The following is a 24,600-nucleotide window of genomic DNA, read 5'->3' on the forward strand; positions in this document are numbered from 1 at the left end:
AAGAATAACACCTTTCTGCCTGCTAAGCAGTTCAGTTTTGAGACCCTGATTTAATGTCTGTTTTCCCCACTATGTTTCTGAAATTAAGTCACACTGAAGATTCAATTTGTTCTTCTCTGCTATTTCTTTCATCCACGTTCCATATTATTACTAAAATAGATAGATTTTCATGCTAATTTGCTGACCAGATTATTTTCCTCTTTGGATTTGTTTTCATAACCTTTTATCCCTTACTTAGTCTTTTAAAGTCATGGCAGCCTTGCTCACTTTCCTTCAGTTTTATTATGAAATTAATGAAATAAACTGGAAAAGGAGAGCTGAGTATGTTCCACTACTGAGCTTGATGAAACTCCTACAGCAGGAGAATTCACAGCTGTCCAATCCATTCCCTCATCATGAGTAAGCACTGTCGTGCATATGGTGCACAACACTGACCTCAGATCTTTTTCACTCAGATTGCATCTGGTTCTCAATTAGTTTGATTTATAAAATGAAACATAATTGACGCTTTGGCAACATTACGTTGCCAGCAGCACAAATAATAAATTAAGAATGAGTGAAGTAAAAGTGTCTTTGGTCATGTATGCATAATGGTAGGCTGCATGGACAGGGGCTTCTCCTGGGTTTCATCCCTCACATCTGATGCTGTTTTGGGCTGGGGCATGTTTACATTAACGCTCTGAAATAACTGTGTAATTGTGGTTGATTGAAACGACCGAAAAAAGGGCGCTTTTCTGAAAGGATGTGATGCCGTGGAAATGAGTCTTATTTTACAATGTCCATATACAATTCTTCTGTCTGAAAGCTTGCACGTGTGAGGCTCGGGAAGGAGTTGTCACCCCAGAGCTAAACTAAAACAGGAGGGGAAGGTTAAACAGCATTTGGAGCAGAAGTGCTCCCAGAGAAACACTTTGGAGCTACAAAAATATAAGAAGTACAGACGTGCTGGGGAGCACAGCAGAGCTGAGGAAGAGCCTGGAGAGGACAATCAGCTTACCAGATGGCCCCCTCCTTGCTGGTTCATTCATCAGGTTGGCCTGTCCAGTCGAATGGAGCCTTGATGGATCACATCTGGCTTAGGGCGGAGGAGGGAGGGAATCTGTCTGGAGTCCTGCATCCTGAATACAGGAGAGGAGTGAATAAGGTTTCAGATGGACAGAACAGACAGAATGGTCACAGTGTGGAGGAGTGTGGCAGCTGAGTCAGCCTTCCAAGAGTTGATTCTGGCTTTCTGCTTCAGCTAGAGCAGCTCTGTGCACCAAGAAGGACTCGCCTCTTTAGCCTATCCAAGTGCTGAAAAGCACATAACCATTGTAAGAAGGTGTAAATCACCCAGATAGGGCTAAAAAGTATGTTTACAGAGGAACTGAACTGAATCTTCACCTGTTTTGTGGTTCTAATTAGAAAGGAATCCAGAAAGAGCAGTGATCTTCATGCAGGAAGATAGATGGGGAAGACAGCAGAAGCAGGTGTCAGTAAAGGAAGTGGCACACAGGAGAGGAAAAATGCTGGCTTTCCATCTATGTGAATGTAATCACTTCAGAAAACAACAGCACGTCCTCCTCTGCCAGAGAAGTTGTTTCAAATTGCACTCAATTGATATTCAACATCAAGGCAAAACAGAACACTGGGGAATAACAGAGCAGAGTTGATAGTGATGAGAGTCAAGAAAGAAGGGAGAAAGGAGGCAGAAAGTTATCAGCAGAAAGATATATACTGAGAATATTTTCACCAGCATTCTCAGACTAGACAAGACTGACACTACTGCACGATGGAAAAGTGTAACCTTGCTAGGAATAGCAGAAAGGAATCAGATATATCACCTCAACTGCAATGTGAAATCATACAGTGAAAATGGAAATGCATTCCGTGCCTGGCAAGGCAGAACTTCTGAGCACTCCTGGAATGTGTTGGGGTCCCTTGGTAATATTGTCATTAACTTGAAATTCTACCAGTCTTCTGGAATTTGAGAATACTCTAAAGATCTATAGCACCAATTTCCACCTCCCGTAGCTTTAGCACTTTCTCACTGGCAGAAAGGGCTCCTCCCTTTGAGTCTTTAGACACAGTCTATTATTTCACAGGATGACATTACATTGTAGAATTGTCAGATATGTAAATGAGAAAATTGATTACTTTTCTTACAGAGGAAGATCTAACATAGTTTGTGATCCAAAGCAGTTTCAATCAGGTGAATTGTCTGACGACCAAGGATGAAGGAACTTGAGTACCATAAATAAGGAACTGCATTTCCTCAGTTACAAAAATGAATTATTTCAAGGACTTGACACTTACCACCCAAGACACAACCACTGGCTCCAGCAAAAGTATTTGCACTGGCTGAGCACCACTTTTTGCATATTAATCAAGGAGAAGCTGGAACCAGTGCTTTCCTGAATAGTCTAAATTCACAGAACTACAATGTTTCATGGAGCTCATCTACCTTAACTATCACATAATTTGGTTTGATAATAGTTAGACTCTCCTACCCAGCAAAATATCAATACCTATATGCTTTTTTCTAATTTCTATAACTTACAATTTCCAACATAAGCAAAAAAGACCTTCCTGAACAAAATCTTTCAACCACGCTAAAAAGGAAATATTTCAACAATTTTATATTAGCAATTTCATTATTAACTCTATCATTCATTTAAAAAATCAATAAACTGAGGTTCTTGTGGCACACACAGGTCATAAAAATGTTGAACTCCGCTATTTAAACAATTCCAGTTTAAATGCCATGCTGAGAAAAAGATTGATGGTCTGATATTTATAATACATTTTTCACACTAGGAACACTTCTGGAGAAGCATGATGTGTGCCTGTGGATGGCAGATACTGACACACAAGTGCCAGATTAAGGGTTAGCTTGCAGGTTGTTATTTTTTAATACATTGGAATACTTTATTTTTAACTCTACCCCTCTCACACTGATTGTACCTTGTTATGCAAGATTCTTTGTGATTTCTGGTGATAAAACTATGTCTGTGAAGAGAGATGTTGATCAATGCTGTTTCCTTGATTATGCAGCATATTCCTTTACATCTCCTAGATGTTATTCCATACCACTACTACTGGCAGACAGGAGAGAAAAATATTTATTTATAAGATGCCAGACACATCCTTGAGCACATCACTTAATTTCACTTCTCAAGAAAACCACTAACAAGGTTGTGATTTGGTATGTTTTAGAGTTGTCCTTTGAAAGTTTAATTACTGAGATGTAAAAGAAATGAGGGTGATAATTAAGCACATTAGAAATATATAAACATTTGCTTTCCCTTGAGAAGTGCCATTGTGAAACCCCCTCTGGCACGTGGCAGCTGGGCCACAAAGTTTCCCAAGGCTCTTGAAAAATTGCATGAAACCACAAAAAATGTGCAAGGATGTGCTGCTTATACCCATGGGTGCTGTTTTTCTGGGTGTTCACTGCACTCCCATCAGGAAATGATGGGTTTAATGATGTCCTTGCTAAGGCAATTTGTACCTGAGGTCAGCAGGTTAACTTTGAAATTGGGCAAAGTGGAAGGAGGGCAGTGAAACAGCAATGCCACCCCTGAGCTGTCTGGGGAACACATTTGGAAAGAAAAGTCAATCAAAACCACCAAAGGAGCTTTAGCTGGCAGCTGAGACAATGGCAGAGAGACTTATATAGAAATGCCAAAAGAACCTGATTCAGGGAAAGACTCATCTTAACGCTGGAGAGTTACTCTGGTGGGAACAAAAGACTCACCCTCCAGGTATGTATTTGACAGATGCTGCTAAAAATGTTTTCAGGAAAAAAGATGTGGGAAAAATCTAGGGTTTATTGTGTTAAAACCACAATGACACAGAAGTATTAAAAAAAAAAAAAAGCTGATAATTTGCTTTTGTTACTTGAGATATCTAAAAGAGAGCTGGCATGTAATTGGCTTCTCCAGCTATTGTGAAGTAGTTCAGAAATATTTGTTTATTAATGGTAAAGAGGCAATGAAAAATAGAAGATATTTTAAAATAAGCAATAGTATACAAAGGCAGTGATTGAAGTGATTATGTCAGGCTATTTCCTTTTAAGTACATTAGACACTCACTGCCTACGCTTTCAAGGCAGCACAGGGAGGCCAAAAGTGACAGATTTAACTTGTTGCATGGAAAGGACTACAGAAATGGTCATTTAAACATGAACACTCCTGGAGCCATTAAAGGTGTCACAGGTATAAGAGACTAAGCATGGCTGAGAATAAATATTAATTTTGTCATAGAGAATGAACAGAAATCAATTCGGACCAAAATCAGAACTCAACTCACCAGATGGACATTTTGATGAATATTTTTGGGGAGAGGGGAGGCTGATTACTTATAATCAGTCTATTATGAGCCAAATCAGGCTATTGGACTTCTGCAGGAATATTAGGTCGTGCCACTAAGATTTCTAACCCAAAAGTAATCCCTGTCCATGATCCAGGAAACCCTGTGACTGCTTCTGCCCCAGTAAGAGGTGTGGAATATCCCATTTATACATTAGGGATGCACCACTTTTTCTCTCAGAAGTACTGGTGCATCCAAAGGCAGTGTGGAAGGTTTGATTTGGGGTTTATTCCATTAGGAAACAGAATCTGCCATGAGAAATGTGGAGCAGCAATGGAAACGTCTTTTGGGAAAAACTTGAGGTCTCTTTATGGCAAAGATGCATTTGCTAGTTCTTGAAAGTAAAAAATGCATTGGCAGCCTATCAGAATGCTTGCATATGTGAAAAGGCTTTTATCACAGAATTCTGTTCTCACTTGAACAATCTATGGAAACCTTAAGAATTCAATGCTGAAAACAGGTACTGCTGTGAGGGTATTTTTTGGGATGCAGGAGACGATCCTTGTACTGGCACTGGATTTTAGGTTGCTCTGTGAAGACCACTCACCTGAAAAAAAGACTGTCAACAAATGCTAATTCCATTTCCAGAGGTCTCATTTCAGTTTGCTGGTGCCATGACAGTATAAAATCCTCATCAGCTGTCTAAATACCTGCCAGTTTTTTGTCATTTATTGTGATCCTATGGTTTTTTGGAAGGTTTAATTCCAGTCAGTCTATGACACATTGCTGGAGTGTAACAACATTTGTCTGAACATCAGATATTTTCATCTGAAGTTTTAGGTTTTTCTGGTTTGTCAGACACACTACACAAAATATATATTTTCACTTTTCCCCCCAATTTCTGCTCCTCTGCACAAACCCAGCACAAAGACACATGAAAAGTGAAGTGCCCAGTCAGTTTGTAGGAGTTTGTGCAGTCAAGGATTTGTTATGTCACAGTCACAGGTTTAGTCACCAGGAAACATTCCATGATTTGCACGTTGCAATAAATCCTTATATTTTTGTTATATAATTTTATGATTTCTCTGGTGAGCAGATAAAGCTTTAGCACCTGGCAATCTAAGTGATCAGTGTTCCTTGCATTACAGTTAGAGAGAGCAGCACTGCTTTACCTCAGTACATCACTCACTGCCCATGAACCCAAGGCACAAAATCCACAAAAACTGCCCAGTACGAGACATCTGAGCTCAGGAAAGAAAACAGAGAATGGATCAGGAGACATGAAAAATAAAGATTGATATGAGAGGATCTACTGAGACGCATGATGGCATTTAAATTAACATTTTTTACATTATTTACATCAGAAAGGCACTAAAGTCTCTATAGTTTTGGGCATCTTGTCTATAGAAAAGATTGTAAATATGGAATTATATTCTGCTGTGAGCACAGGATAACTTCTATAATACATAAGATAATCTTAGGAGAAGGGAGGGGTATTTGTATTTTCTGATGAATATACTTGTTTCACTCAGTTGAACATATTTATGGTGACCAATCATAATATTAGCAGTGTAAATTAATTACTGAAGGATCAAGTGAACTTGCCTTAGGGCAGTCTGGAAAGTTTCAAACAAGAGAATCAGCCTGTGTGCAACAAACTAAATTGATTAATGGCTGTGCTTATGTTCCATACAGCAAGAGAAAATTCCACAGGCATCTTATATATTCTTTAGCATGAGGGACAGAGAGAGAACATTGCAGCTTTCTGCTCCTGGCAGATGCCAAGCTGCACTCTTTGCATACTAATGCCAGCAGATTAAATGATGTCATTACGTGGTGGAGGAGTGAGGGCCAAATGCCAAAGTTACCTAAAGCACAAAGCAAGGACCCAAAAGGGCAATACCATTTCACAAATGCTCTTGAGGAGGGGTACTTTTGTTTCTCTCCGCCCCTGAGAGAATTTTGGAGAAAGGCAAGCGGTGAAAAATGATTTAAATAAAGAAAAGAAATTGCTGGTTCCAGCAAGTAAAGAATTGGGTTTCTAGAGGAGGCTTCCTGAGGAAATGCCATCCCTGTATGATATCCACAGGAGGACAGCACTTCTGCAGCATCACCACCTCAGTCTCTGCTGCCTTGGAGAATTTGGCAGGGCCAAAGCTGTGGGAGGAGGCTGAGGCTGAGGACAGTCAGGAAGATGTCAAGGACTTTGGCCACCAGTGTGAGCAAATGTTTTTCTGTTCCAAGCTCTGGTGTGTTGGGCACCAACTGATCTCCAGAAATGAGGCTGGTGCTTGTCACAGGCATTTCCTTACAGAGCTGCTCACAAACCACTCCAGCCTGGCTTCTGGGCAGCCCAGACACTCAGAAATACAAAGGAAGGAGGAATTTGCCTTGTGAATTCAGTTATTTTAGGTATACTGTATTTTTTTCAGCAAGAATAACCACTCACGCTTATCTAGCAGATGTATGCAGGACAAAGTCACAGCCAAGTTCATTGTCTAAGTGGCAAAACGAAATAAAGACTTGCTGAAGATTTATGATGTTTAAAGGACATGAAAACTCACCTCAACCAAATAATACCCTGATTTTGGCTTTGACAGGAATCTTTGCTTCCTGTAGGAGATCATGTCCTGGCATCAGCCATGCACTGCACCCCTGACTGAGCAATCTTGATAGACAAGGATGGCATGCCTAGCAGGAATTTTATTATTGGATCCTGAAGGATTAAATCAGAAAAGTCTCTTCAAGCGGATTTTTAATTTCAAGAGATTTCAGTTGGTTGTTTTAAGAGGATTTTCACGTTTAACTGATTCAAACACATTAAAAACTGTATAAAACTGAGTGGCAGTGCTGTAACAAAATTGGACTTATTTCTCTCAACCTTGTCATAAAGGAAATTTCCTCACTCTCACTTGGATCAGCACTCATTTTGCCACTGTCTGTGACAAGGAGTGAGAGTGGATCTTAAATGGGTAACAGATTGGAAGGACAAGGGTAATTAGCAACATGAGCTCAGTATTTAAACATGAAGAGAAATGCTGAGATCTTTTTTACTTTGTCATGCTGTGCCAAGCAAAGCACCTCACATTCAGGATGCTTAATTCAATTTATGTTACTCCACTGATGATTATGAAATGCATTTTGAAGAGGTTTGTTTTATCTTCTCCTGTAAGTGCAGAAAACATACACTCATTTCCTACATGAAAGTACAGATAGAAGTAGAGACACACTTTGTGAATGCTGGAAGAGAAAAAAATATCTAAAGAAAAGAAAAATACAGGATATGTTTAAAGCAGATTTAAGAATTTAGGTTTATATAATGTTATTTAACAAAACAGTGCCATCGTGCTTCTTGGTTGGGACAGATAGAACAAGAAAAGAAAACAGTATCAATTCTTTATTTGATATTTCATATATTACTCTTACACTCCTGCACACACAGCTCACACATACATCTTCCTATTAGTAAATAGGGAACTAATAGACTAAATAGGGATTTTCTTTATTATAATTTGAAATAAGAAAAATAAGGGACTGAATTTGACTAAAATTCCTGGCAGGGTATGTTTTATTAAAAAAAAAAAAAAATCCCACCAAGATGGAAAAACTTTGCTGAATATTCAAGTCAGTAGAAATACATAAAGCACTATTTATAGCATTCTTGGGATCAATCCTAGCTCTTTCTCACATGACCTTCAAACATATCTGTGTGCCAAAGAAAAGGATCAGTATAAATTTATGGCTCAACAATATTAAATGGGTCTTTTCTTTCCATCACGCATGAAAGTCCCCTTCTACAGCACTACAAAATGACATTTTGCCCTTCCAGAAGTGCTCCAAAGCACGGTGATACAAAGTGCCCTTGGGGGCTTTGCTGGCCCAGCAGATTTCTCTTTCTAGTAAAAGTTCCTCACCGAAATACTTTGAAACCTTTATACACACAACAAACAGCCTGAAAAGGTGCTTCCTTTGGGAGGTTTAGTAGATATTTAGTTTTATGTTCCCATCTGTAACCACTCAATGCAGGGATCAACATTTATTTATCAACATAGTTCCAGATTTTCATCTCACAGCATATCTCTGCAATTTCAAATTAATAGAAATAATACAGGCAGTAAATCCATCCTTTCATTTTATTTAAGCCAGTGAGCTGTCTTCTGGATCTAAATTCCATATCCATTTTACTTTCTTCTTATCTACTGTAAAGTTATTGGAAATAGCTTAAGAGATACAACCAAGGTACCACTGAGCAGATTATTTACACTGTAATTGCCCAAAGGACAAACTGGTAAAGTGACTGCAAGTTAAAAAAACAATTCAAAACTTAAGCTGTTGAGATGCACGTTGTACATGTTTTGTATTTACCTTCATTTTTCTTGATGGTGAAGTTTGGATTGTTGACCATTTCAGGAAGGAGGCTGTACAGGAAATAATGCCCATTCTTAGGATCATCCTTGTCAACAGCACTGACAATCTGAATTACCTACAACAGAAACAGTCTCATTAGCTATTCAAACTCCTGATATAGATATAGAGACAGAATGATGGATAGATAGATAGATAGATAGATAGATAGATAGATAGATAGATAGATAGATAGATAGATAGATAGATAAATATGGTATTGAAAAAAATTGTATTTTATTGGACGCACTTAATTTCTCTGCATTCCAGATTTATAAAGCTATTTTGTACCCTTGCAAGGACTTTAAAGACCTTGGACTGAAAGTCTTAGGAACAGGAACTATATCTGGCCCATTTAAACTGTTTCCAGAACAAGGAGGCAGAGAATAAGGAGAGAGAGGTGAGGGAGGCCAGTAAAAATTGCTGCTGATTTTGGCAAGTAATAAATTATTATTCAACAATAAAAAGAAAGAAAATTGTCCTTCAGAAACACTCGTGGTGCCTATAGCAGTCTTTCATTTACAGAGCCATGCTTCTCACTGGACCAGGATATATAATCTATCTTTAATCCTTTCTCTTTTCCCCCACCACTATTTTTCACTTCAATAATATTTTTTTTTTAATTAACTGTTGGTGTGAAATTTTAGATGATAAAGAATCTAAATTGAAAAAAAAATAGAAAATATCTAAGTCTATGTTTGTGAGTTTTAATTTTTTTTAATTTTAATAAACCCTTAGTTGTTCCTGTACTAGGAACAGTACAAATATTCTTGTTTGTTTTAAAATAACATTATTAACAAATAATGAAGGATACTAAGGTTGGAAGAGGAGTGTTTGGGTAATTTGAATAACTTTAAATAATCAAATAACTTTGTATGAAGCACCTCACATGATTCATATGACCAGCTACAGTATCTACAGTGTATTTATCTCCATTTTCCCATTTACCTCCCACATCACTCAGATACTGCAGTTGGTCTTCAAATCATACAAAGTTGCACAGGAATATGAAAGGAAGAAACATTATTTTAAAATAATCAGGAGGACTGTTGTTTTTTTCTTTTTTTTTTTTTTTTAAGGACTTGGTGCAATTACTTTTGATCCCATTTATTTTCCAGAGAAATGGAAACAAAGTCAGCTATGGATCCAGTTGCCACCCTCAGAGCTGAATTTCAGTGCTAGTTAGCTCACACTAGATGAGTTTTATAAGAAATTGAATTAGAATTATTGACCTTTCCCATGTCCATTGATTTCAATAACATGTTTGTCTCATGTATTTATTCTTGCAATGCCTAAAGCAACGCACCAATAATTTCTTGGACAATTAAATTCAAATTAGGAATCACTACAAATTTTATTTTTAAAGGGTAGAGTGAAAAATGGAAGCAGGGTCTGTTGCTGTCCAAATTCATAGACTTATACTTTAAAAATCCTCAATGTTTCCCTAAGAAAATATCAATAACTAACATTTTATACTAGTTTAACCACAATGACTATAATCTGTGTATGTTCCATACATGAGACTTGTCAAAATCACATTCTGTGTTCTTCAGGAGCCAAAGAAAGAATAAATCTTACTAAATAACCACAAGGAGCAAGCAACCCTAAAACATAAATATTTGAAATCATGTACGTAAAAAGATTTTTGAGCAGCTACTGATATAGGCAAATATAATTTCCAGGACAACCCAACCCAGGAAGGAATTTGAGGCAATGAATTCCTTGTCTAATCATACTCTGGATAGGCCAGATTTATTATTAATATTATAAAAAAATTACTGAAAAAATTTAGATTATTTAAATACCCCGTAAATAGATATAATTTTTTTTTAATAACTGGATCTGCCAAGGTGGGAACCTTGATTGAAAAGATTTCAAACACATGTATTAGAAGAGATGGACAAAAAAAGTGCAATTTAAAACGGAACAAGACAGATATATTTAGACAGATATATTTTATGAGTGTTCAATTTTTCAAACACTGCTAGAATGGGAAAGCAATAGGGGAAAAGGATAATGGCACAGTGAAATCTGGAAGGTCAAGTGCACATAACAGGTGCAGTTTATCAAACTGTTGTACAATTTTATCTGTACTGGCTACAGAACTGTTAATTCTTTCCAGGCTGTAAAAATTCACTTCACTGTCTCCAGGTTTTCAATTAATATACCTGAAAGTCAGTGGCCAAGACCATTAGTAACAGGGATTTTCAGCTCACAGACATTTTATGAAATAAGCTTAGAGTATCACCCAGACTGGAAATTTTCAAGAAATAGAAACGAGGTATCTTTTTTGTACTTCATTTATTTTATTTTTTTTTTTCCAGGAACTATAGATCACAGAATTCCAGAATATGCTGGGCTGGAAGGGACCCAGAAGGATCATCCAGTCCAACCCCTGGCCCTGCACAGGCCCATCCCCAAGAGTCCCCCCCTGTGCCCCAGAGGATCAGCCAAACCCTCCTGGAGCTCTGGCAGCCTTGGGGCTGTGCCCACTGCCCTGGGGAGCCTGGGCAGTGCCCAACCAGCCTCTGGGGGAAGAACCTTTGGCTGAGATCCAACCTGAGCCTGCCCTGACACAGCTCCAGCCATTCCCTGGCTGCTGTCCCTGGTCCCCCCAGAGCAGAGCTCAGTCCCTGCCCAGGAATTGGAACTGCACTGAGGTCTCCCCTCAGTCTCCTCTGCTCCAGCTGAACACACCAAGTGCCCTCAGCCCCTCCTCGTGTGGCCCCTCCAGGCCCTTCAGCGTCTTCATGTCCCTTCTCTGGACTCCTCCCAACAGCTTTATATCTTTTTATAGGCACTTCTATCTGTCCTATAGAATTCTTTCCTATATTTCAGTTCTTTCCATCCGTCCCCTTCCTTGTTTACCAAATCCTTCTTTCTCTGAAAACACACCAAAAATGTTATGCAAGAGCCAATCTTAGTGGAATACTACACTTGTTGTGTTATACACACACACATCACGGAATTAAGAGTTAGTGTTCCCATAGCAACCTTATTTCTTTGTGCCTTTGCATTAAAATAAGCTCTTAAAAAAAAAAAAAAGAAAAGTAAAAAAAGCATAACATATATACAGTGATAAAAAGCTGTGGTATCTTTTACTCCATAGGGGCGAGAAAAGTCCAGTAATTCTCATGTTTTTATTAGTGTGCTGATGGGCATGTTTTACTGCTCAGTGTTGTGTGATCATGGAATGGAACTCTACTGAATACTCCAACTCTTAATTTTTGGTTCACAACATGGTTGAGAATCACAAAATCACGGAATCACATTTAGGCTGGAAAAGATCTCCAAGGTCATTGAGTCCACCCTGTGCCTGATCCCCACCTTGTCCCCCAGCCCAGAGCACTCAGTGCCACAGCCACTCCTCCCTTGGACACCTCCAGGGTGGGGACTCCACCACCTCCCTGGGCAGCCCCTGCCAAGGCCTGACCACCCTTTCCAGGGAGAAATTCCTCCTGATGCCCAACCTGAGCCTCCCCTGGCACAGCTTATCTTTATAGTCATAAAGAAAACAAGAACTGGGGGTTTTTTGCACTACGTAATCAGTGAAAGTCAATAACCCTTTGGCTGTTTAGTCTTGAAATTTCTGAAATTCTTACATGTAAAATTTCAACTTTGATGTTTCATTAAGTCTTCATGCATGTATTTGATTCTGTACATACATTTAGCAGAAGCTTAGCAAATCAGCATATTTTGCTTATCAGGCAGTTCTGTATTGTAGTGAATAGTTAAATGATCCCCCAGGACAATATGGCATTATAATTTGTAGGTTTGAATTGCATTTCTATGAAACCACATATGTCTGAAATAATACATATAAGGATAAACAGAAAAATAAAGTTCCTATCAATCTATAATAACTATCTACGTGCAATTTTAATACATGGTAATGTTCAAACCCTTTTTGTGGGATGCAACTTATTAACTTCACTGACAATGTTTCCTCATCACTAGTAAACTCTTTCCTATTTTTATTAAAACTGATCTTCCAAGTCTGAAAAACCTTTTTGCAGTCCCGTTGCTCTTCATGGTTATTTGTGCATGACTTTGCAGACTCAAAATACCATGAGAGTAGACTTTTCACAGGATAATTTTAACTTTGCCTTTTTAGCCAGGGCCCTTCACTGCCAGGACCTGCATTTGACTCTTCAGACAGACAATGATCCATGTGAAGATTTCTTCTATTAGAAAAAGGCAATTCTAGCAGGAGAAACCAATAAAATAAGAGACAAATTGCCAGAGACTGGAGGACCACTGTACTCACTTTTATATTGCTCTGGTTTAAACACTGACTCAAGCACTGAAGTGAAAATTCTGTAGCTTTGTTTTGAGAAAACAGCACTTCATTGGAAAGGTCTGGGTGTAGACTGGGGAACAGTGAGTGAGGCACTTTTCTTACTTAACATGACAGAAGTTCTGTTCTAGGAGTACAGGAAAATAATTTCACTGTGCTAGAGAACAAGCAAGTGCAGAATCATAGCCAGCAAACCATGAATACTCTGGCTTTGCTAGTAGAATTATGCCAAAATAAAAAGGAGTAGCAGGGAAAGGCATGAGCTTTGTGGCTAACTTGGAGTTACTGTAACATTACATTCAAATAATTTAAATTTTTCCCCCCTAAAACCGACAAGAAACATCTCTGGCAACTTTCTGTTGTGTGCAAAAATGTGCAAGCAGCACATAAATATGTACCTAGACAAATATATTTCCTCCTCTCCTCCCTTTCCTCTCCATCAGCTGTGGCACCTCTACTCTCAGAGGTAGGTGAAGGCAACGAAAATGCATCTGGTAACATTATACATCAACAGTTTTTAATACATTCTGTCACATCACCAGCAGCTGTACTTGCCACTGCAATTATATCAGAACCCAAAATAGAACCCTTAGAAAGTGAACTGGAATAGACTGTTCAATTTATTTAGTGGCTGCACATAAGGTTTTATAAACAGTTCAAATGCAAACTCCCTTATGGTAATTCAAATTTGATTTAAACTTAGATTCAAGTTGAACTGCAAGTGTAAATAGACTGGAATTGCACAGTTACACCTTTCCTGCACATGTAACATTTGGGTTTAAACTTTGGAGAACAATTCAAATTAGGCTTTTGCTACTATATAAGGAGTAGTATCTTTCTCATATGAGCTATCTCATAGCTGACATATATTTAATTTTTTGAATTTTACATCTTGACTGATGAATATGATTTCTTCTGAAATTTGAACAGAGAAATAAGCATAAGAAAAAAACAATAAAATTGTGGAGATACTAAAATCTCTGCAGGAGTGGATAATTTTTGAATGACAAATTCAGAACCTAACCTTGGTGATTATTCTGGACTGGTTATTGTTCCAGTAATTTTATTTGTTTAAAGCACAGAATAAATTGCAGGATCAGTGCCACCTCATCCATGCTGACAGCCAAATATTTAATAACCATCTGTAAAGTTCACACAGGATCCATGTTCAAGAGTGACATCTGCCATCAGATCAAGAGTGTAAAGGTAATGGTAAGATAAAGAATATCGTGGTTTAATGAAAGTTTTCTGTAAGTGCTTAAACAAAAGCCTCTTTTAACAGCTGACTCTTAATCATCTCATTTATTGTTTCATTCCAAAATGAAATGTGAACATTTTTCACCATGTCTTAAACCACCTGAAATTTGACAGGAATACCTAGATAAATATAGTCAGAAAACACTGTACAACAGAGCTTTCTGATTTTAGGGAAGCTTACTGAGTCCTGGGTAAAGTTATCCTCATTAGAATTTAATGTATTCTAGAAAACTTAACTACTCAGCATCTGAAATCCACCCCGAGCTAAACAGAAATCCACCCTGAGCTGGAGGAACTTAAATGCCAGCAGTGACATGACTGCCTGCCCATAAGGGCACATCTCAATAATCTCCTTTGCACTGGTTAGAGAGAATTCTCATTTCTCAAATGACACATTTTTGACACCATTTTACTAAACAAAAAGGGGTGCTAGAAGTCAAGTCATCTGCTGTAACAATGCAATCCTGCCAGAGGTAGGTTGTCATATGCTGCTATATAGGTTGTCATTTCACACTGCTGAAAGAAAATAACTTCTAACTCTATTGTCAGGTAACCTTCTTTGGAGAACAGTGAATTTAATGCCTAACACCCACATGAGACACAGGAATAGTTGGATTAACAAGCCTAGTGTCATGCTGTCAGCTGCTGTTTATTCAAATAAAATGTCACAATCTAGAAATAAATTACAAAGTTTAAAAACAGTGAATTGTTGCAACACACGGTGTTTCTCATGCTGGACAAAAGTTTCCATCTCATTTACACTGCATTACTTTCTAAATGTCTGTACATATTCTGGAATCTTTGCCTTGGCATTTATGTGGGATATGAGATATCCTTCCCTATTTCTGTACATTTGTCCTTCAAAGTGGATGCTTTTTGACAAATCTGATCTGCTTCATTTTCTTTGAAAAAGACTATAAAGTTTGGATCCATATCTTGCTATGTTTACCTCACCTTGTGGAGTGTTGTGTGAATTCCTCTTTTTTTCCATTAAATCAGGGAGAAAATAACCTGTTAATTCTTTTTTTCCTCTCTCTTTTTTTTTAAATATAATGAAAACTCCAACTCCATTTCTCCATCACCCCATTCCTCCTTAGAAACCTTAAACACAATTACAATTTATGTGATTTCCCATCAAGTTTTGGTTTGCTGTCTTGTTTTTTCCCAACTTTCATAAAAAAGTGAGTAAGAACTAAATAGAGATTATTACTGAAATAAGGATAAGGAGAAATGGGTTTATTGTTTTAACTGTTTCTTCTAAATTATACCTGGAAGCAGCTGCAATATAGTTCAATAACTGGACTGGAATTCAGGTTGGATTATACTTTTACCTCCTGACACACTTGAATTTATGAAGTGCTGAGCTCCATCACACAGAGTGGGATCAGTGGGAGCATAAAAACACTCAGAATTTTTATTTCAAGCTTTAATTTAAAGCCTATATTTAAATAAAATATGCCCATATAACGAGAGATGTACCACAGAATGTGATCACAGGTTTATCTTCAGTTAATGTTAAGGGTTGTTAGCATGAATACACAGGTGTATATTTTGGGAGTGAAGATGACATAAGGGGACAGGGAGAAACTCAACCTCAGTGTCACACAACATAAAACCATGGAGACACTTACTTGTCCAGGCTTCCCATTCTCACACAGGAAGGCTTCGTGCTCGGAGGCAAACTCGGGAGCGTTGTCATTCACATCGAGCACCTTGATGGCAACAGGCACCCGGGACACCTGGCTGTGGTTCCCTGAGGCAAGAAACCAAAGTATAGAAGGTGAGCAGATTTAATCTGAACCTAAACACCCCCAGAAATGCACACACAGTAACCGTGCCCTTCCCGTCCCCTGTCCTTGCCTACCTGGGCTGCCTTATCCAGAACGGATCGTGGAGTTGGAGTGGGAGATAAAGAGGGATGGCCAGAGTTTCATGGTTGAAAAGAATAAATAGATCCCTATTGCAAACAGCATTTGTTAGAGATTAGCTCAATGAAGACCTTTCCTGGGCTAAATTGGTAAGATTTTTCTTTGATGAAGTTTGTATTGTTTTATTGATAAAGTCCATTATACATGGAAAAGGGGAGGCTGTAAACAGCAGAGATTTATTTCTTTGTTTATCTTTGGCAGAGCACAGAGCATTTCACTCTATTAATTGTTCTGACTGCACATCTATTATTTCTTCATTGCAAATACGGTTGATGTGGTGACCCACATGGTGAGGAAGATGGATGGTAGACTGACACAGGCAAAACTAGAAAGTAATTTGGACTATTAAAGCACTTTGATCATCTCCCACTGACCAAAACCATGACCTGTGAACTTCTTTCTTCCCCGAAGTAACGAGCCATTATTTATAATATAGAGCTATTTTGCATAAAATTGCTTACCCCTGTAAAGAGGAGAATGAGCTGTAAGGCAAGAAAAGCTAAACCATCAGTTTGCATTTGAATAGATTTCAGAGTCAGCTGTTAGTGTCTTTCCCTAAACTCAGTATAGCTAATTTATTTACAGATTCTTTATAAATATTATAGATTATTTTACCCCAAAGAGCAAAAACATGAACTCTGTTTAAACTGGGGTGACCACCTGATTTGAAGAGTTTGAGAAACAATTCCATAGCACATACACACCCCTACAAATAACTCAGTACTAATTTCAAAGTCCATCACTTAGTGAGGGATATTTTACAATCACAGCATTCTACCTTGGTTTTACCATCAACAATGGCAGATCTCCCACTGCCTGGTATTCAATGTATTTATCATTTCAAATGTCTACAAAGTACACAAAGACTGGGCTCCCCCAGTGCACAGGGAGCAACTGGTGGCAGCCCCACGAGTGACAGAGATGAATAAAGGGAGAACCACTGTATTTTTGGTGGTTTCCATCGGGGTTAATTGTGTTGTGACCTAATCCAACCCTAAATCTTACAGCCTGTTTTCTCCTCCTATGCTAAGGTGGCCATAATTCGTGGGGCTCCACCTATAAGTGTGCAAATTTCAACTGCCCAACTGGCATTGCTTTGAAATAGCATAAAAATAACAATTTCAAAAGACACAAGCCCTAAGACATTGATGTTATTAAGAAAGGCTTTATATTTGCTGGATAGCCTCAAACATTAACATTTTACCAGTATAGGATAGGGAAGATTACCACACATCAGACTTTAAATGTTTCCCTTTTGAAGGACACCAAAGTTTTTTGTTTGGAGAGAAATACATTACAGAAAAAAAAGGAAACCCTACTAAAATATTTTAGGACCAATACTTATGTCCATTTTGCATCATATGATCTTACTAACATGTGAGGTGAAACTCATGCCATGAAATAATAATGTATTTGAAACCAAAGAAAAGCTAATATGCAAATCATGAATCCCAAACATTTTAAACACATTTTTTAATCTTCACTTGAAAAAAATACAGACAATGAATCTCAAGCTTATCAGAATTCTCAGCACCAGTGTCATATTTAAACACTAAAGATTTACTTTTATCCAAATTAATGAAATGATGGCAGTTCAAATTTTAAAGACATTACAGAGAAATGTAATTAATTAGATAAGCTTCTAAAGAAATTATTCATGTCCCTTGTGACTGCCCCCAAAATGTTTGTCTTTCATCAGAAATACAAACATTAAATTTAAAGATATTATAATTAGAAACTTGATGAGAATTCATTTAAAAAATTAATTTACTAAACACAAGAGAGACCCAACCAGTTTGGAGATCTCCAAACAAGGGGATATCTTCTGTCTTTTAGGGTTCTTGTGACTGTGATGAAATTTGTTGTTGAGAAAGAGAGAAAGATGGAAAGGGAATTTTATCTACAGCTTGTACTGCCCACCACACTGAGTACATTGAATTATTTTGGCATTCCCAACTTTTCGAGGAAATTTCACTTTATGCTAAGTGTTTACTGAGCACACCTTTTCCAACACATTGATGACTCCTCACTAAGCAAATCCAGCTTGAAAACAGTGTCCAGATAAAACAGTCCCATCTGTTCATATTCGTACTTTTAATGTCTGAAAACTTGTCAGGGGCAAAAGGTACTCAGAGGATATTTGAATCCAGCTCTGTTAGCAATGCCCAAAATCCTTGGACTGGAAGTGGGAAGGGGCTGAAGTGGCTCCACTCTGATCCCAGAGAGCACAAACTGCTCCCGTTGCATCCCAGCTGCCCCTCATGTCTCCCTAAATAGTATTCAGCCTTTAGGACTTTTCCTCATTTGTATGAATGGAGAGTCAGTTCTTTCTGAACTACTGACAAAACCCAGATTTAATTATTGGGTGGGGGTTTTTTGTTTGTTTTAAGATTTTTTTCCCAACAAACCCCTCAGTCAATAGAATTAAAGGAGACTGAGTCTTCTTGCATGTAGACAGTAAGACTGATTGCTTAAATTCTAATCAGATCTTTTATGCAAAATCATAGAACAGTTTAAAGTTAAAGACTCTCTAAGGAGCTAAACAGATTTTTAAAAGCTTTATTGTGATGCAGTTTAAAAAGACCTACCTTGAATCTTGCAATACAAGTGTGCCATTAGGGCTGTCACTTGAGAACCATCAGCTTCGTTTGAAAATTTAGCACCCTGAGGCGCAAAATTATAAAAAACGGTGAGAAAACTTCAACTAGTCTGGTTAACAAAAAGTCTTTTCGAGTCCCAGCTGCACAGAAGGACTTAGTTAATACATTCAATTGGTCATCTGGGGCCAGCAGTGGCACAGCACAGCGTGGAGCTGTAAGGAACACATGTGCAAATTGTGTACATCCCTTCCTAGAGTGCAGCTCATCCGTGGCTCTGCTGAGGTCTCAATTACTGCCCACAGCCCTGAGATCCAGCAGGGTGCTCTGGATGAGCACAGCACACACAGAAAGGAACAGCCAGGCAGAAATAAGGAAAGGATCACTCCGTGTAGAAATAACTAGTGGGGACTCACTTGTGAGAATAAACAAACTCAAAAAAATAATGGGAAATCCAACTGAGTTTAGAAATGCATATTGAAGAGTCTACAGGGATTATAAGCACCTAAAAAAGCCCTCCTGCTTTTCTCCCCTGTTCTCAAGATTCTGCTGGAACACCAAAAGTTTGAAACACACAACTAGCTGGTACTCCTCTGAGTACCAAACCCATTCAAACCCACTCAGGATTTAAAAAGGCTGCTGAGTTTGATACCAAAATGATGAGGTAGATGAGATAACCAAAGTCAAATTAAAAAAAAAACAAACAAACAACAAAACATTAACAAGCCCTATAGTATCTCTAAACCTGATCTTTTGGAGGTTACAGATGCATGTTTTACCACATCAATATTTTTCTTTCTTCCTGGAAAAACCCCCTCACAACTGAGATGTTCCTGTTTCATTGGAAAGTTGTATTGCAAAGCACTGAGTGTTGTTAACGTTGTCACTGCAGGCAACAAGTCATACCAGGAGTAACTGGAGCTTATAAATAAATTTTTGGTCTTGTGCCATAACTAACAGAACATAATGTAGCTTTTCAACTCCCATAAACACTTAAACACTTCATAAACATGCTTAAAACACTTCCCCCTGTCTTTCCTTGACAGATACACATACAAGTTGTCTTTGAGAAAGAGAATTATTGTAGCCCAAAATTAAGTTTATAATTTGTTAAATCCATGGGAATTCAGTTTAATCCAGTTTTTCTTTATTTAATTAAATCATCCAAAACCACTTCAAGGTTCTCTTTAAGAATTCATTAGTGGTCTTGCATTTTAACTAAAATGAAGTACCTGAACAGAAAGTAGATTCCTAGAAAATAACACATTTTTATTATTATTATCATCACTACATAGCTCAGAAATGGCTATTTCATGCTTCTGTGGCTCAGTGAAATTTCTACTATAATAATATTTTAAATTAGAAGTAGAGGAAGCCCTGGTTCTAACAAAGAAATCAAACCAAAATCTGAATCACTGACTTAATAAAAACAAGGGTGCTTGGTTTACATCCCTTATATTTCAAACTTATTAAGTTGTATTTTAACAGATCCATCCCCCATGACTTTATCAAAGTTGTATCTGATGATTTTATTAAGATAATCCACATGCAGGACAAGTTTATTTCTCCTGTTAGAGTTTACGCTGTTGTTTTCATTGGGCAATCCTTTACCTCTAGAACAGCACAGCTTATAACAATCTTTCTGTCATATAAAACTGACAAATCTGACTTCAAGAATCCCGAGAAACACAGATGCTATTGTGAAACTGAAGTTTTATTTATGTTGAAGCTTAAGTCTAGAAATCAGATACAGCAGCAAATCCTGTGCTCATTTGTCTGAAGCATTGTGTAATGATCTGATTCAAGACAGACTGAGTGCCTCAAACTGACTCCAAAATTGTCAGGAGACATCAGGAATTGCCAGTGTTTCTGTTAAAAATACCAGAACACAAGCTAGTTCTGAATTAGGACAAAATTCAAGCAACCAAACTAAAAACCCAGACAGGATTGTTCACCGTGAAGATTTAGATTCTCCCTTGAAATTATTGTGGTTTTAAAGGATGAGAAAATACTAAGTTGTGGAATACCTAAACAGCAATACAAACATATCAGTACACAGCAGGAAGGTTCCTGTACAAGTTGCTAAGACAAGAAACAATCACTGCTTCCAAATTAATATTCCATTTCTATTTATTTCAGCCCCCTGGAACGCTCCGGAGGAGCAGATTGTGGCGATTTCTGTGTGTACAAGTGCGTGGGAGGGGCGCGGAAAGGAAAAGATGGGAAACATATTTCTTGGGTTTGTTCCTTAAGTCATTCCTCGGGAGACAAACAAGAGCAGATTTGAAAAGTTTTGTCTCCTTTCAGGAGCTCGCTGGGTTTGTTTTATTCCGGGCTCCAGAAGAAGAATGTAACGAGTCAAGAGCAAAGCCACGTTACACTCTGGTTTTATGTCCTCACTGATAGACTGTCACCAGTTTAACCAAGGAGCTGCTTAATATCATCCAACTCTTTCATTTTAATCCACTTTTCTACCTCTGATGGCCATGGGGCAGTGTCAGACTCTTGCCCAAGACATGCTTCCAGAAGAGCCATACGTACCCGCTGACCAGGGGGAGCGCGGGGAGGGCATTTCCACTGCATAGCCTGGAAAAGGAGGACAAGAAGGAGGGGAAACTGAGGACAGACCAGTTTTGCAAGGCCGTGAATTCAAAGCTGAATTTGTAGTTAAGAGGTTCCCAAAGTTCAGCAGCTCCATCTGTAAAGGCTGACTCAGGTAGGCCACGTACACCTACCTTTAACCAATATAATTAAGATGGGACCAAAGCTTGGGACTAAAGGACAGATTACACTTTGAGGCTGCTGATAAGGCCAGAAGAAAAGATAAAGAGCAAAATTTCTGTGGTGCATGCACAAGTCAAGGCAGAAAATATCAAATGAATAAACCATATTCTTCAGGCCCTTCAGAAAACTTCAGACAAAATTTTCACTCACTTTCTATTTCTGTGAGGTTTTCTTTTATTTCCATCTTAGTCCATGTAGGACATTAAAATTGTTTGCTCATTAATGCATGCAGGACATTACATTGTTTCATGTAGCCATAAGATTTAAACTAAAAGTGCCTGCAAAAAGACCAAATGGATTTTTTTTTTTTATCAGTGACATTCCACCTAACTCTGCACTCAGTTCTTTGTCTGCCACTGTAGTAGCAACACTGCATTATTTCCTAAATTTGAAATAATTTAAGATTTTAAATGTAAATATAATTTCAGTTAAAACAGAGACTTTAACTGGGTACTTTGTTGACTTCAAAGGAACAACACTGATTTATAAAACTTGATAATAAAACTAAATTTAAAAAAGTGAATATATTCCCTTCACAGAGGCACAATACATACTGACAGAATCAGTTAACCCTCATTTTGTTTATCTGAGGTCAGGCTAAATTTGGTATTCAAATTCAACCTCTTTGTTCTTTTTCATACCATGAAGCTGAGCAGTTATTCAGGAGTCTTACAAACAGCTACCGAGTAATTACTTCTGATACTCTCTGAATTGTGAGATCCATTTGCAAAACTAGGAAAGGTTTGTAAATTTTTTCAGAAGTATCTTGTTATGTTTGGCATACTTTCATTAATGATATTGTCTTGTCTGAATGAACAGACAGATCAAAAGGGCTTGGAAAGGAAAAAAAAATAGATTGGAAAAGTAAATGTAGTTCACAGGCGGGAAGAGGGTTTCTTGTACCATAACCCTGGTTATAAGGGAAAATCAAAAGACCACGTTGTATTTAGATTTCTTGTATTTAGAAAAGAGAAGTTATCAGTTGCTACAATGTGACAGCACATGGGGCCAGGGTAAGTGAGATCCTCTCCTTGAGGGAGAGGATGCTGAAGCAAGTTGATATCCACCTCAGGACTGGAGGGGAATGGGAAGCAAAGGCAACCCCAACCCCTTGTGCCACCCAAAAACCCAACAAACCAGAAACTCCAGGCTTTCTGGTTATTCTAAATCACTTGGGATGGTGCTCTGCCTTTAATCCACCTTGTTTTGATGACACCAGGTTGGGTGGGAGTGCTGATCTGCTGCAGGGCAGGAAGGCTCTGCAGGGGGATCTGGATCATCCATGGGATGAGGCCAACAGTGTGAGGATCAACAAAACCAAGTGCTGGGTCCTGCCCTTGGGTCACTACAACCCCTGCAGCTCCAGGCTGGGGCAGAGGGGCTGGAAAGCTGGAAAATGATCTGGGTGTGCTGGTCAACAGTGATTGAACATGAGCTGGGTGTGCCCAGGGGGGCAGGAAGGCCAAGGGCACCTGGGTTGTACCAGCAGTAGTGTGGTAGCAGGACCAGGGCAGTGATGCTCAAGCTGGGACTGCACCTCAACTGTGTCCAGTTCTGGGCCCCTCAGGACATCAAAGACTTTGAGGGGCTGGAGCGTGTCCAGGGAAGGGACAGAGCTGGGGAAGGGGCTGGAGCAGCAGGAGGGGCTGAGGGAGCTGGGGGGGCTCAGCCTGGAGAAAAGGAGGCTCAGGGGGGACCTTCTGGCTCTGCAACCCCCTGACAGGAGGGGGGAGCCGGGGGGGGTCGGGCTCTGCTCCCAGGGAACAAGGGACAGGAGGAGAGGGAACGGCCTCCAGCTGTGCCAGGGGAGGGGCAGGTTGGACATCAGGAGGAATTTCTCCCTGGAAAGGGTGGTCAGGCCTTGGAAGGGGCTGCTCAGGGAGGTGGTGGAGTCCCCATCCCTGGTGGTGTCATGGCACTGAGTGCTCTGGGCTGGGGGACAAGGTGGGCATTGAGTAGGGGTTGGACTCAATGACCCTGGAGATCTTTTCCAACCTAAATGACTCTGTGGTTCTAGGAATGCATGGGATATGAAATGGGGATATGAAATCAGAGGGAACAAAGGGACAGGATGAGGCTTGAAAAGAGTTAAAAGGGGCATCCTAATTCAAAATTGTAGCATCTTTGCAATATTTGGGTAACTTGTCTCCTGACAGAAGCTCTGGATGCAAACAGTATGTCCTTAGAGACTGCTCTGCATATCTAATTTTGACCACAATGAGCTTTATATTCATAGTGACACCTAATCAAGATATATGTGACACATCAATATGGGTAAACAAATACATAATTCAAAATAAAGTATTAGTATAGCTGCTGGAGCGGGTTGTGTTGGAAGCTGCTAAAGTCATGTCAGGTTTATGACAATGAAACAGTTCTGGTTTATTCACAGCTCCTGGGTAAATCCTTAAGGGAAAAGGATAAAAAAAAAAAATACTGCCAACATCCTTCCACCCACACATCTATCCAGAGACCAAACTGAAACAAATGCTGGCAGAAAACAACCTGTATTTGTGATAAAACACCGTGTTATTGAGCCTTATTTGTGTCTAACTAGGGTACAAGTCAGGAGGAAGTTTGCAGTCAATTAACTGTGTTACATATTGAAGGAGGGGAATAATTATACAAGTGCAAAAATTAAAAATACAGCCAAAGTTTTAGCACTTATTAGCAGGGCACTTATCAACTCCAAAGAATGGCAAGGTAGAAATGTTTGAAGTTTTACAGGTTTGGGATTTTTTTGGCAAAAAAAGCAATGAAAATTAAAAAAAAAAAAAAAAAGGTGGAAAAAAATGATAACTAACCAAGAATAAGGAATAACAAAACAACATTTGTAATCTCTGGAAGCATCTGAAAGTAGGAAGCTTTAGTCTACAGACACATCATTTCAGCAAAAGTTGGAGTCTTCTACTAAATGCTTTTGAAAATACTTCCACCAATAGGAAGGAAAAGATAGTTAGGAAAAAGGGAACTACAGAAAAGCAGAGGGAACCACATCTTTCTGATCCCTTCATTACACACTAGAAATAAGAACAGTGGGATG

The 24,600-nt window shown here is 38.7% G+C and overlaps 1 protein-coding gene across 4 annotated transcripts in view; it reads right to left on the reverse strand.

Moving 5' to 3' along the window:
• The window catches only part of CDH8 (cadherin 8), a 153,614-nt gene that overhangs the window by 19,099 nt on the left and 109,915 nt on the right, over positions 1–24,600 (reverse strand). For 2 of the 4 annotated variants that reach the window (XM_064671266.1, XM_064671268.1), the window contains 3 exons: positions 21,315–21,359; positions 15,880–16,001; positions 8,656–8,773 (listed from right to left, as the gene is read on the reverse strand). In XM_064671266.1, the coding sequence (XP_064527336.1) occupies positions 8,656–8,773; positions 15,880–16,001; positions 21,315–21,359 (285 nt within the window). Of the gene's footprint in view, positions 1–997; positions 1,119–8,655; positions 8,774–15,879; positions 16,002–21,314; positions 21,360–24,600 lie in introns of those variants that run through there. The other 2 variants (XM_064671267.1, XM_064671269.1) reach the window with 2 other exon arrangements.

This window comes from Pseudopipra pipra, chromosome 14 (genome assembly GCF_036250125.1).
Source record: "Pseudopipra pipra isolate bDixPip1 chromosome 14, bDixPip1.hap1, whole genome shotgun sequence".
Taxonomy (NCBI): Eukaryota; Metazoa; Chordata; class Aves; order Passeriformes; family Pipridae; genus Pseudopipra; species Pseudopipra pipra.